Here is a 13,890-nt window from a genome sequence, read left to right as displayed (position 1 = left end):
GAGAAACGTGAAACAAGGGCGTCACAACTAACGGCGCCCTCCCACTGTGCCTCCGTCCCGTGCCCCGTGCTTCAGGGTCCTTGTCCCCCCCTCCAGGCCCGTTTGTACTCACACTACCTGGGCCTCGGAGAATGCTTCTTGCTGCCTATACGTCATCACGCCGTAACACGTCACACGCATTGATGACGTCATGGCGATGCGTGGCTTTGTTTCCAGATCTTTCCGTAGACCTCAGAGTTTTTGTGCGTCTTGTCGACTGTTTTTGAATCTTTTCATCGACCAAATCTGCAGTAAACACTCCACCTCCTCATCACACCAACGTGAACCTTTCACCGCCATTGTTTGAAATGTCCGCGCATGGTCCCTCCTTCTTTTTTCTACGTCCCAACAGGCGCACAGGAAATGACCTCAGAACCGCCGTAGGCCTCGTGCTCGTACACGTGCGCACGCTCGTGCTCGTACACGTGCAAACGTGCTTTACTAAAGCCCACCTCTCCCAAACGGGCCGTGGACGGCGAGCGTGCCGCTCCTAGACGTGGTACGGTGCATTTTTAATCACAGTGGTCAGATTTAAGTAATACGTTTTTACGGTTATGAAACTGTGATGATATGTAACCGTGGTTACCGCGGATGCTCAGATCATGAAATGTGCTGAAACACTGTGGACACAGACGCTGGTGAGAGCTCCAGGGACATCTGGAATATAAAAGAAGTGAAGTTGCTGCTTTATTTTACTTTTCATGTGTGTGCACGCCTCTCCGTGCAGGTCACGGATGGAAAGTTATGTGAGCTCCACGCATGCGTTGTTCGAGCCGCTCTACGATCGGGTCTGCGGGGTCACACATGTTGAAATTATGTAAATGAGCCTTTGTTTATCCGAACCTGCTGCTCCGCTGCTCTTAACACCCACACTCCAGCTCCAGTTAGCGGGACTCCATTTGCATGTCTTTGTGAATCCTCTTTCCCTGAGAGCGGCGGCTTTTCAGGTGGGAAGGACTTTTACATTTGAGTCATTTAGACGACGTCAGCAAAAGTCAGGGGGAAGAAACTCATCGAACTTTTGAAGCACGCAGCTTCCCTCCGTCATGCATTACAACGCCGCACTTCACATCTGAGCTAGCTGCCGCTCTTTTACCGCGCAGGCTTGGTCAGAAGGTGAAGCGTGGGGAGTGAGGGTCCTGAGGACGCTGCAGCATCCACCGCTCTGTCCGTAGGCCGAGTGTTTAACTGCAATTAAACATATAAATACCGTATTTTCCGCATTATAAGGCGCATAGAACAGACGCTCCAGTGGAGGCTTGGGTCACGTTCTGCATCCATTAGATCGAGCTGCGCTAAAGGGAACGTCAACACAACAGTCAGGGGAGGTCGTCTTGTTGCTTCCTCCACTTCGGCACCATTGATTGGTTCATGTTCAACTCTCTGGCTGCTGCTCTATTCCCGTGTTCTCCTGCGTGACTAATGGCCTTGAGTGTAAACTCTGCGTCGTAAGTGTGTCTCTTAACAGGAGCCATTTTGGGCTCTTTACACAAACACACACATGGAAATGAAACGGCACGCTTCACGCAGTCGTATATCTCAACATGCACCGCGCGTTACTTCTTCTACGGGGGAGAATAGAGTCGGCGGCTGCTCACCGTAGTTGGAGACCTGTTGTGGCTCAATATTGGTCCAGACTATAAAGCACGCCGCGCTAACAGCGGCTAACCGTAGCCTGGTAGCTTCAGTCTGTGATTTTTCGACTGTGTTACTAAAACGCTGAAAACTCGGGTGTGACGTCATCCCCAGCTCCGACGTCCAACATCCGAACTTCGCTGCAAACTCTAAAAAATTAGACTTCATTTTGATGTTGTTGAACTTGAGCTAGCTCCTGACCTTTGTGACCTTAAGTTACAAAGTGACAAACATGAACTTCATCCCCAACAGGAAACAACACAGCCCGGATGAAAGCGTCCTCACCTGTGGCGGTCCAGGGCGATGACATTGAGCGTCACGGTGGAGACGTGCACGGCGAGGCCCTGGGCGTAGGGCAGCAGGAAGCAGAGGGTGCTGCCGAACTTCCACTCTCCCTGCAGCGTGTAGACGAGGGTGAAGGGGAGGCACAGCGTGTTCACCAGCAGGTCGGCTGCAGATCAGGAGACAGGACGTTTAAGTTACTCAGAAACATCCGGTTCGATGCTTCTGCTGCTCGGTGACGTCTTCCTTGGACTCGCAGTGCTTCTTATCTCTGCTGAAACATCTTGCACACGTGTGTTGACACATTTTTACAAAGACAGTCCACTAAACATAAACGTTACTCACTGAATTCAGCCTAATTATTCAATGTAAACCCATTTTCTGTCATTTAAAGGGACATTTCGGTATTCTTCAACCTGAGGCCTCATTACAGCTCATCTCATCTTCAGCCTCTTATCCGGGGTCAGGTCTCAGGGGCAGCATCTTTAGCAGGGGACCCCAAACTTCCCTTTCCCGGGCCACATTAACCAGCTCTAACTGGGGGATCCTGAGGCGTTCCCAGGCCAGTGTGGAGATCTAATCTCTCCACCTGGTCCTGGGTCTTCCCCGAGGCCTCCTCCCAGCTGGACGTGCCTGGAACACCTCCCTAGGGAGGCGCCCAGGGTTCATCCTTACCAGATGATCCTGAACCACCTCAACTGGCTCCTTTCAACGCAAAGGAGCAGCGGCTCTACTCCGAGTTCCTCACGGATGCTGAACTTGTTAAAGTGTAATTACGGTGTAAATCATCCCAGGGTCTTTTTCAGCAAATACATGCATCAAATAATCCATGAAGACGGTTTTTTAACAGAGAAATCCAGGAGAGATGCTAACAGCCGGATGTGGCTAACAGTGGTTAGCTCTGGGCAGTACGGTGAAGGCATTCAAAGGTCTTTTTTAACCACTAATGCTGCTGAAAATAACAGCAAACCTCAGCAGCAGCATGAGAAGAGTCCCTACACACACAACAAAGCAGCAATGGGCTACTTCCACTGTGATGGACTTTACTATGAGAGGAGCTGGTACAGGGGCCAGTAGGTAAGTCTTTAAAACACTCTTTAATAAACTCTGGCTTCACTAACTACGCTGATGATGCTTTGTTTTACGTCGTTCATGTTAGGAAACAAACTGTTTCTCCTTCTCTGACCTTAACACAGAATTAGGAGAAAGTAAATCGGGCTAATCTTGGTGATATCACATTAAGCTAACTCCCTTTTAAGTAGATGGACTTTGCTAATGTTTTGCTAACGATAGCTAACAGGAAAGGTTAAGTTGACCAAGGTTCTCTTTGGTACCAAACGTGTTATTATACACTTAACATCAGTGGTGTTGATAAGATCCTAATGGTTCTGTAGTCATGAAATTCTCACCCTAAGATAACGTAGAACCTTTTATTCTAAATGCACTTATGAAACATGTTTCTGTGAGACCTTAACGAGGCCCCTGGACCCTATTCCCCCATGTTTTTGTGTCCTATAGGCTTCTCCCCAACAACATAAACATGTATATACACTTTAAAAACAAGAAAACGTGATATAAACAGGTGTTTCACACAGTACAGTACAGGGTTATGCCTTCCTGTTTCAAGTTCAAGTTCAGTCTTGACGCGTCTGAACACAGGGTGAGTGGACCTTTCTGATCAGAGTCCGGATCTTTCTCAAAGGAAACTCTTTAAAATGAAAAGTCAAACACACATCTCTGGGTCGCACATACGCATCCGATCGTAAACAATGCCACATTACATCCAGGAGAATTTCCTTCTTACAACCAGTCTGAAATATAATCACCAGTGCTTTCTAGTCTTGTTGTAATCTTGCTTTAATCCGCGTGAACCACTCCACTGTTCCTTTATGCTCTGGTTTAATGCCATGGATTTGTACGGCAGGTCATTAGCGGTGAAGCAGCTGGTACGTTGAGCCGTTGGGTCACATGAGGACGGTCTCAACTCAACAAGAGGAGACTTCTGGAGGAGCGTAGAGCGGAGAGACACACGTTTATTCTACATCTCATCTTCAGCCTCTTATCTGGGGTCGGGTCTCGGGGGCAGCAGCTTTAGCAGGGGACCCCAAACTTCCCTTTCCCGGGCCACATTAACCAGCTCTAACTGGGGGATCCTGAGGCGTTCCCAGGCCAGTGTGGAGATCTAATCTCTCCACCTGGTCCTGGGTCTTCCCCGAGGCCTCCTCCCAGCTGGACGTGCCTGGAACACCTCCCTAGGGAGGCGCCCAGGGTTCATCCTTACCAGATGATCCTGAACCACCTCAACTGGCTCCTTTCAACACAAAGGAGCAGCGGCTCTGCTCCGAGTTCCTCACGGATGCTGAACTTCTCCCCCTCTCTCTAAGGGAGACTCCAGACCCCCTCCTGAGGAAACACATTTCAGACGCTTGGACCTGGACCTGGTTCTTTTTAGCTCTGTGCCTCACGTTTTGGCTTTAAGAACAAATTCTCAGTTTTGATCTGCGAACCTCCGCATCTGAGTCCTCGCCGTGCCCCGGTCTGACGAGCCCAGACAACCAGACCATCCAACCAAACGCTCCAGGGTTCATTCAACAATCACAGTAGACTCACTGATGTAATGCTGGTCATAGGAAAACTACAATAATGAAAGGTTTAAATTATGTAACAAGTACAAACACTAGTGCAGAAAACGAGCTAAATCCTCACATCACAGTATTATTATCATTTATGAACTCTCTTATATTTGTCACTTCCTCCGTCTCACTGAATTATTCAAGTTAAACGTACACGAGGAAACTTTTTTGAGTCTCTTCCTTCCCTTTGATCTACCTCTTCACGTCTCTGTGCCCTGGTTCTCTCACGGACACATTAAAGTAAAGCTTTGTCTCTAAAGGAGCAGGTTGTTATGTTCCAGTCGGTCTCAGTTCTCAAACGCACCGCTGCAACTTCTCTACCCTTTAACGTGACAATGAAAGACCGACGGCAGCGCTCTGATTCACTTCATCTGTGTTTCTTTCACTTCTTGCTTCTTGCGGGACTCTTCTCCTCCTGGCTCCTGACGCAATCTGTTTTGTTATTATATAAAGCTGAGCTGAAAAACACAAAATGGACAGCTGCCACTTCAGTATAAAACATGAGCGTTTGGCTTCTTCGGAGGACACTGGGGAGAGACTTCAAAGTGATGACTCGAGTCATGCCAGACGGGCGAGAGCATCGAGGCAAACTCAACTTTTAACCAGTGATGTGGCAGAGTTTCAGACACAGCGGGGCTCCGAAAGTTGGCGAAACACTCCGCCCGCAAGGAAGGGATTTGTAGGGGAACTTACATCACTGATGAGCAGAGAGAGTGCAGAGTCTTCCTGACTCATTGATCCTTTATCTGACTGAATCTACGGCTCTGACCACAACTCTGAAGTCAGCAGCTATGGCCCCGACCACGACTCTGAAAGCAGCAGCTACGGCCACGACCACGACGCTGAAAGCAGCAGCTACGGCCCCGACCACGACACTGAAATCAGCAGCTACAGCCCCGACCACGACTCTGAAATCAGCAGCTACGGCCCTGACCGCGTCTCTGAAAGCAGCAGCTACGGCCCCGACCACGACACTGAAATCAGCAGCTACAGCCCCGACCACGACTCTGAAAGCAGCAGCTACAGCCCTGACCACGTCTCTTAAAGCACCAGCTACGACCACGACCACGTCTCTAAAAGCAGCAGTTACGGCCCTGACCACGACTCTGAAAGCAGCAGCTACGGCCCGACCACGACACTGAAATCAGCGGCTAAGGCCCTGACCATAACTCTGAAATCAGCAGCTACGGCCCTGACCATGACTCTGAAAGCAGCAGCTACGGCCACGACCACGACTCTGAAAGCAGCAGCTACGGCCCGACCGCATATTGAAAGCAGCAGCTACGGCCCTGACCACAACTCTGAAGTCAGCAGCTACGGCCCGATGACCACGACTCTGAAACAAGCAGCTACGGGCCTGAGAAGTTTGTTTCTGAGGTCGTTTTTAATCAAACAGTCGTGGCGTGCGCCCGCCAGTTGCTGTCCGTGGTCCTGAAGTCTCTCACAGCTTCACTCACTGTTCGAAGAACTACTTTTTCATTTATCCCGCAAGGCAAATTAAATTTTTTCACTCTGTTATTATTATTATACACGTTACACACACACACACACACACACACACACACACACACACACACACGCACAATGGAGAGATGTCAGAGCGAGGGCGCTGCCAGTGGATCAGCGCCCCGAGCAGTTGTTCTCAAAAACGCTGTTTAGTCACGGCCTTCAGCGTCGGCACACACAATTTGCCTTAAGGGGCTTTACAACAATGTCAACAGTGCGGCTCTTTAACATATTCATTTTAAAGTTTTAAGGGCGACACGGTGGAGTGGTGGTTAGTACGTGGGTTTTCTCCGGGTTCTCCGGTTTCCTCCCACAGTCCAAAGACGTGCAGGTGTTCGGTTCGTTGATGACTCTAAATCACCCGTAGGTGTGAATGGTTGTCTGTCTCTGTTCGTCTCTATGTGTCCTGTGATAGACTGGCGTCCTGTCCAGGGTGGACCCCGCCTCACGCCCGATGTCAGCTGGGATCGACTCCAGCCCCCCACGACCCCGACAGGGACAAGAGGCTGAAGATCATTCATTCATCTTCATCCAGAGACAGACAACCATTCACACCTACGGGTGATTTAGAGTCATCAATGAACCGAACACCTGCACGTCTTTGGACTGTGGGAGGAAACCGGAGAACCCGGAGAAAACCCACGCAGACACGGGGACAACATGCAAAAACAGACCCAAGCCGGGATTCGAACCAGGAACCCTCTTGTTGTGTTACATGGTACATAGTTACATGTGTGAATTGTGCAAGAAAGAGCACGCAACCCAGAATGTTGTGGTTTTTAGGCTGGTTACTACTCAGAGCTACAGATGCTGAGTGCAGTGGATGGAGTGTGACCCCTGACCCCTGACCCCCCTAGAGTCCCCCCGTGCAGAGGAAATGATCAGGGACGCTAACAGAGCGCCGGTTCAACTCGTTAAAAAATAAGTTAATAATGTTTTTCAGGACACACACAATCACAGTGTGTTTATTAATCATAGCCAGAGGTTTGGTTTGATTTAGCATCCAATTTACTTTACGCTTCTCAGGACAACCGACACTCAAGGCTTCATAATGATGCACACACACACACACACACACACACACACACACACACACACACACACACACACACACACAGACACACACACACACACACACACACACACACACACTCTAATCTAATTATTCACTTCTTCTACTTTATGAACTTATTCATGAGTTCCTTATTTTCCCGACAGCTCCAGAGTCCAGGAAACAAACTTGTGATTTAAAATCGGTGGAGTTTAAGTACATGTGTGTGTGTGTGTGTGTGTGTGTGTGTGTGTGTGTGTGTGTGTGTGTGTGTGTGTGTGTGTGTGTGTGTGTGTGTGTGTGTGTGTGTGTGTGTGTGTGTGTGTGTGTGTGTGTGTGTGTGTGTGTGTGTGTGTGTCCCTCTCCCTTTCACAGCAGAAAAAACTTGTTTAAAACCCGTGAATCACAACGAGAACACGACTGAACACAGATTATTAATATAATTCACTGTTGTTGGTTTGAAAATCCTTCAGAAAGACTTCAGTCAACGATGCATTAATGTGTCTTTTAAGACTCTATGGTCGGTTGTTTTGTACGATATTTGTATAAATGTACATTTGTTGTTTTTAAATCTTTAAAGTCAACTTTTGTTTCTTATTTTTTACGTCACAACGTCAGATATTCATATTAAACGTGGCCTCTCAACTCATTTTTCATCTGTTTTTACTCAGTTTTCATCTGTTTTTACTCATTTTTCATCTGTTTTTACTCATTTTTCATCTGTTTTATTAATTTTTCATCAGTTTTTAGTCATTTTAAATGTGTTTTTACTCATTTTTCATCTGTTTTTACCCATTTTTCATCTGTTTTTAGTCATTTTGCCTCATTAAAGTATATTTTAAGTAATCTCAGGTTTCTGATCTGCACATGCTCCGTGGGTTCGAACCCCCTGAACCGGGGGGAAGACCTGACGGATGCATCCATGACAGAAGAGAGGATTCGTCAGGATCATGTTTCCAAGAGGAGGGGGGATCTCAGGACAGGGGAGACCAGGGGAGACCAGAGGAGACCCGGGGTCCTAGCAGTGGCGTGCATAGACTTTTTAAAGTGCAGGGTCAAAAAGGGGAAAAAAGGGCACATAAGAGGACACTTTAACACACGCTTAGGCTCCTAAAGGGCTCCCCCCCTTTGTTTGCCCTGTCTTCATACCCTCTATACCCAGACACCAGCCTGTCTTCACTGTATCCTCTCTACCGAGGGCAGAAACACGTCTCAGACGCCCTAAAAACTCTCTTTAAACGTGTTGTTTCCAGCTCCTGCCGCGCCTCGAACAAACACAGAGGATCCCGTCGCCTCTTCGCTCTTCGCTCCGTCTCATTAGAAACAAATGGAGCGGCGGCCGAGAGAAACCGATTCATGTGGCAGCTCTGAGCAGATGTTTGGTCTGAGCTGAAATATTCTGCAGCTCATTAAAATGATGTGAAGCTCTGCGGGCTGTCGCAAACACACGGTCCTTTTTTAACGTATATTAGGATGATTTGTGAGATCTCTGCAGGTTTTCTGCCGCTCAAACATCAAACATTAGAAACATTAAAACACGGTAAATGAAAAACACTGACACGTGCAGAAATGAACAAACTTACTGTATGTTTAAAAAACCCTCATGACAAAGTCTGACCATAAACATTAGAACCATAAAACAAAGCGTCATCAGCGTAGTTAGAGAAGCCAGAGTTTATTAAAGAGTGTTTTAAAGACTTACCTACTGGCCCCTGTACCAGCTCCTCTCATAGTAAAGTCCATTCAAGCACAAAAAGACACAAAACCACCACAAAAAGATGCAAAACCACCACAAAAAGATGCAAAACCACCACAAAAAGATGCAAAACCATCACAAAAAGATACAAAACCATCACAAAAAGATGCAAAACCACCACAAAAAGATACAAAAAGACTCAAAACCACCAACAGGTTCACTCTCTACGCTGATGACGCTTTGTTGTGTGTGTAGGTACTCTTCTCATGCTGCTGCAGAGGTTTGCTGTTATTTTCAGCAGCATTAGTGGTTAAAAAAGACCAGTAGTAAATAGCGGGCACCGTTTGGGCGTGCACGCGCACGGCGCGCGTGCGCGTGCGCGCGCGCGGCGTCGTGCGCGTGTGTTTTTTTTTTTTTTTTTTTTTTTTTTTCGCGCATTTAAAATATGTGTGCGGTGTGTGTTATAGGATGTTGTGTAGATATAAATAGTTTATGTTTTAACTATACTGGTTTTCTTGTGTGGAATCCCTTTGTTAATGTATTTCCTGAGCGTCTGTGTGTGTGTGTGTGTGTGTGTGTGTGTGTGTGTGTGTGTGTGTGTGTGTGCCTGTGTTGTCACTGCGCATGCTCTGCTTTAGCTGTCGTTGTTAGGGGACGTGTTATTTCAGCGTCTGTGTGTGTGTGTGTGTGCCTGTGTTAACACTGCGCATGCTCTGTTTTAGCTGTCGCTGTTAGGTGACGTATTATTGCAGCGTCTGTGTGATTGTAGTTTAAATATGTTTTGTGTGACAGCGCATGCGTGGTAAGCTCCTCCGTTTTGTTTTTAAAAGTATAAGTCTTTTTACATAAGTTGACGTGTCCTACCTTGTTTTAATGTGAGGGTTTTACTGAAGCCTTATGTTGTTAATAATGTGAAAGGGGTAGAGTGGGGTTTAAATGAGAGTTGTTTTGTTTTTTAAAATAGTAAGACCATGTTTTCATGTCTTTGCGGCTGTAATGTTTTTTTTTTTTTTTTAAATAGAGGTTTTAAGTTAAAATAGGTATGAGCAGAGTTATAAAAAATCGTATTGTCTTAAGGTGAGGTGTCTGGACATGTAGAGACGGTAGAGACGCCTCACATGTCCAGACACCTCACCTCTGCAGACGCGACGTGGGGGTGTGTGTGATTGTAAACGCCTTGAGGGAGTGGCGTTTCCACGACTATATAGCGGGGGCATGTTAGAGCGATCATTTCACGAAAGATCAACGCCGAGACAAAGGCTGCACTACATTCAAGCGAATTTTCTTCTATTCTACGATCCCTTGTGAAAATACTACCAAGGACATGGGTGGCACAGGTAATTATAGCGGTGTCTTGACGCCAAAACGCCGTATAAACCTTGTTGATGCTGAGCTACTTATGGCTCCTAAAAAGAAAAGGGGAGTTCCTAAAAACCTGGCAGAATTTTTGGATCAAAAAGCATGGTCTCCAATGTATGAATGGGATGTTGCAGACTTTAGGGTGGCTGGTTTTTTTTTTGAACAGGGGACAGTATACCTGTATTCAAGAGAGGCCGATGAAATGTTTGTGCATGGTACAACCCCGCACATTCGTTTTTTTGCCGAAGACTGGTATCATTTTAGAAACAAAATATGCCGTGAGCTATGTAGCTCAAATGGTGTGTACGCTGAACAATGGGATGGATCAGTGGCCGGAGAGACATACCGTGTGGAGACTGATCTCGAGGTATACGACCCCGAAGCATACATTTTTTTCAGACAATGCATGGACAACAGCGTCATTCAAAAGACAAGGAGGGGTTCGCCTGATGAAGACAATCGTTTCCCGCGCACATCCAAAGAATGGGAGACATGGTTTACTACTGGATTTCTAATCCAGTGGGGCGATTGGAGGAAGGCCCTTGATGTTTTCGCACGTATAGACACCTTATTCGGTTGGAACAAGATCTACAAGAGCTATGAAAAGCTTAGCAAAAGACTTTTTGACACTACTGGTACACCAGAGAATGTCAAGAACAGCTGTTTGTAGTATTGTTTTACGAAGTGTAAAACAACAAGGACAGAATGGTAGTGTTCTTTCTTTTTTTTTTTATTATTTTTTATTTGATCTAATTTTTTAGCGTATGTTTGTACAGGTGTGACCAATTATGCAGGGGGTGATACACCTCTGACAAATGGCCAGGAGTCCTGCAGTGACAACACCTGGTTGAAAGACTTTGCTGAAGATTTGGGGAAAAGGAATTTGACATTTCTTACTGTTGGAGAAAAACCAACAGACGACCCCTTCAGGGGTCCACAGGACGACCAGGATGATGAGCCGATGGACATTTCCCCTCCTATAACGCCAAACATCCCCACAGCCCATGATGTTATAGAGGTAACAGTAGCCCATTATCTACACAGAGTTCTTCAACAAAGGGCTGAAAAAGACTGTGTGTATTGTATTTATACATATGATATGTATAGAACACCGCATTCATGTCTCGACATTCTTCCTTTACACTACATTAGAGGAAATCTGAGAGAAATTAAGCAAGAGGTTTTAAATGATAATTATACAAGGGCACAGACATATGTGCTGGACTGTCTAGGCATCGCTTCATCTTCTCTGACCAGCATACGAGACGTGGCTGCAACTGCCTTGTTGAAGTGGTTGACAGAACCATATCTCATCTCCAGGCTCAAGCAGCTAACTAGGGAATACAGTAGACTGAACACTGTAGCTCAGGACTCTCTGAAGATTTGGTGTGTGTAAAACACTACAGCGTAATGGCGAGTGTATCTAACATGCTAAATGGGGGAAGAAAAAAATGTATCATGTACAATTTGAGACCTTTGTGGAGTAATACCGTTGATAATACGTTATCTATTATTGACAGAAATATGTATTTGACTAGTATCAAAAAACAGATGGATTGTTTGAGGCAAGGGATCATGGTACGGAGGATTGTCGGTAAATGCAGTGAGATAAAGGCTGCATTGGTCAATGTTGTAAATTGTTTTCTTCAAATGATGACAAAGACCATAAGGGCCATGTTTTTTGTTTTTATGTCTTGAGTTTTGAAAAACCTTGTGCCGTTTTTATTTTTTATGTTAAACAGAAGACAATGTGTAGATTATATTTGTCTGTTTTTTAAAAGACAAGATTCTGAGGTGTGTGAAGTATTGTGGTTTTGGTAATAAAAACCCTTGATCACAAACAATGAGTATTCATTTACCAACATCAGTCATGGAGGACGTTATGAGAAAAATATATTATGATCCGGAAAGTACAGGAGGATACGGGGGTAAACAGAAACTTAAAAATGCTTTACACGAACATCTAGGAGCTCGCTGTGCAGACTCTGATGTAGAAAATTGGCTGTTAAAACAGGATGCGTATACTCTTCATAAAACAGCCCCCATACATTTTAGGAGAAATAGAGTTTTGGTAAATAAAATTGACGGACAGTTTCAGGCAGATCTAGTGGACATGTCAGAATATTCTTCAGAAAACGACGGGGTGAGATATTTATTAACATGTATAGACCTGTTTTCAAAATATGCCTGGGTTAGATGTTTGAAAAGCAAAAGTGGTAGATGTGTTTCGGTAGCTTTTAAAGATATTCTAAAAGAAGGTAGAATACCTCATAAATTACAGACAGACAAAGGAAAGGAGTTCTTAAACAAAGAGTTTGAGTCACTAATCAAAAATAATGAAATTATACACTTTACCACTTCAAATGAAACTAAGGCCTCTGTAGTAGAACGTTTCAATAGAACTCTGAAATCTAAAATGTGGCGTTATTTGTCAGCCAATAACTCAAAACGCTATGTGGACATTCTACAAGGCCTAGTGAGCTCCTACAACATGAGTTATCACCGTAGTATTAAAATGAGACCATCTGAAGTGACAAAAGACAACGAATACATTGTTTTTAATAACTTGTATAAAACAAAAGATGAAGGAGTGCCTCATTTTAAGTATTTAGTGGGTGATACAGTAAGAATTTCAAAATTAAGAGGACCTTTTAAAAAAGGTTATAAACAAAATTTCACTGATGAATATTTTACTATTGTGGAGAGTGTACCGCGGAGACCTCCTGTCTACAGGTTAAAGGACTATGACGGCGAAATACTGCATGGAACCTTTTACGAACAAGAGCTACAAAAAGTTATTGTGGATAAAAACAAGTCGTATAAAATAGAAAAAATACTATCTAAAGAGAGACGACAGGGGCAATCCATGGTGCTAGTCAAGTGGGTGGGGTGGCCGGATAAGTTTAATACCTGGATTTCAGAAAAACAGGTCATTCAGTTACCATAGGGGTCCAACATGGACGGTGAGGGGTTTTATCTCACACTGCCTAGTAACTCTTCTGCGGCATTCTACCCTGACAATACAATAGCAAATTTTAGAACAAAACTGCCAAAACCTTTACAGATTAAAGGGGGTTATGAAGTGGGTTTAATAGAAATTCAATACCCCAAAACATGGACAAACTTTTCAGCAAGTGATGCAGAATTTGTTGCATTTGATAGAAAAACAGACAAGAGGGCCTGTATTACAGTAACGAGCGGATTCTACAATACTATGCCACAGCTAATAACTGAGATAAACAGCTGCCTGTCCAATAATAATATGCCCTATATCAAGCTGAGATACAATACGATTACAAACAGAGTGTCTGTAATACCGCTAAGTGACCTGGAATTGACGTTTCGAGGAAAACTTGCACAAATGTTGGGTTTTATACCCGGGGAGGTCTTTGAAACCCCAGAAGACAGCGCAATAGACGATGAACATATTTCACCCCTGGTGTATATTGCACCATATCCAGCTGATGTAAATGTAGGCCTGTACAATATCTTTGTATACTCTGACATTGTTGAATATCAGACAGTCGGCGACAGTTATGTACCACTTTTACGAATCGTACATATTGAAGGATCCAACAACCAAATGATCACAAGGACATATGACAGACCACACTATCATAGGCTCTGTAAAACACACATTGATACCATTGAAATCTCCCTGAAGACGGATCAGAACCAACCTATTCTGT

The 13,890-nt window shown here is 45.1% G+C and overlaps 1 protein-coding gene across 1 annotated transcript in view; it reads right to left on the bottom strand.

Annotated features, from left to right (window-relative positions):
- npy2rl (neuropeptide Y receptor Y2, like) overlaps nucleotides 1–13,890 on the bottom strand; it is a gene marked incomplete at both ends in the record, with an annotated part of 29,788 nt that overhangs the window by 2,569 nt on the left and 13,329 nt on the right. The window contains one exon of the mRNA XM_083937071.1: nucleotides 1,960–2,125. Coding sequence (XP_083793197.1) covers nucleotides 1,960–2,125 — 166 coding nt within the window. The remainder of the gene's footprint in view (nucleotides 1–1,959; nucleotides 2,126–13,890) is intronic.

This window comes from Echiichthys vipera, assembly GCF_963691815.1.
Source record: "Echiichthys vipera genome assembly, chromosome: 22".
In the NCBI taxonomy this organism is placed as follows: domain Eukaryota; kingdom Metazoa; phylum Chordata; class Actinopteri; order Perciformes; family Trachinidae; genus Echiichthys; species Echiichthys vipera.
The sequence above is the reverse complement of the archived record's forward strand: the minus strand, read 5'-3'. Positions and strand labels throughout refer to the sequence as shown.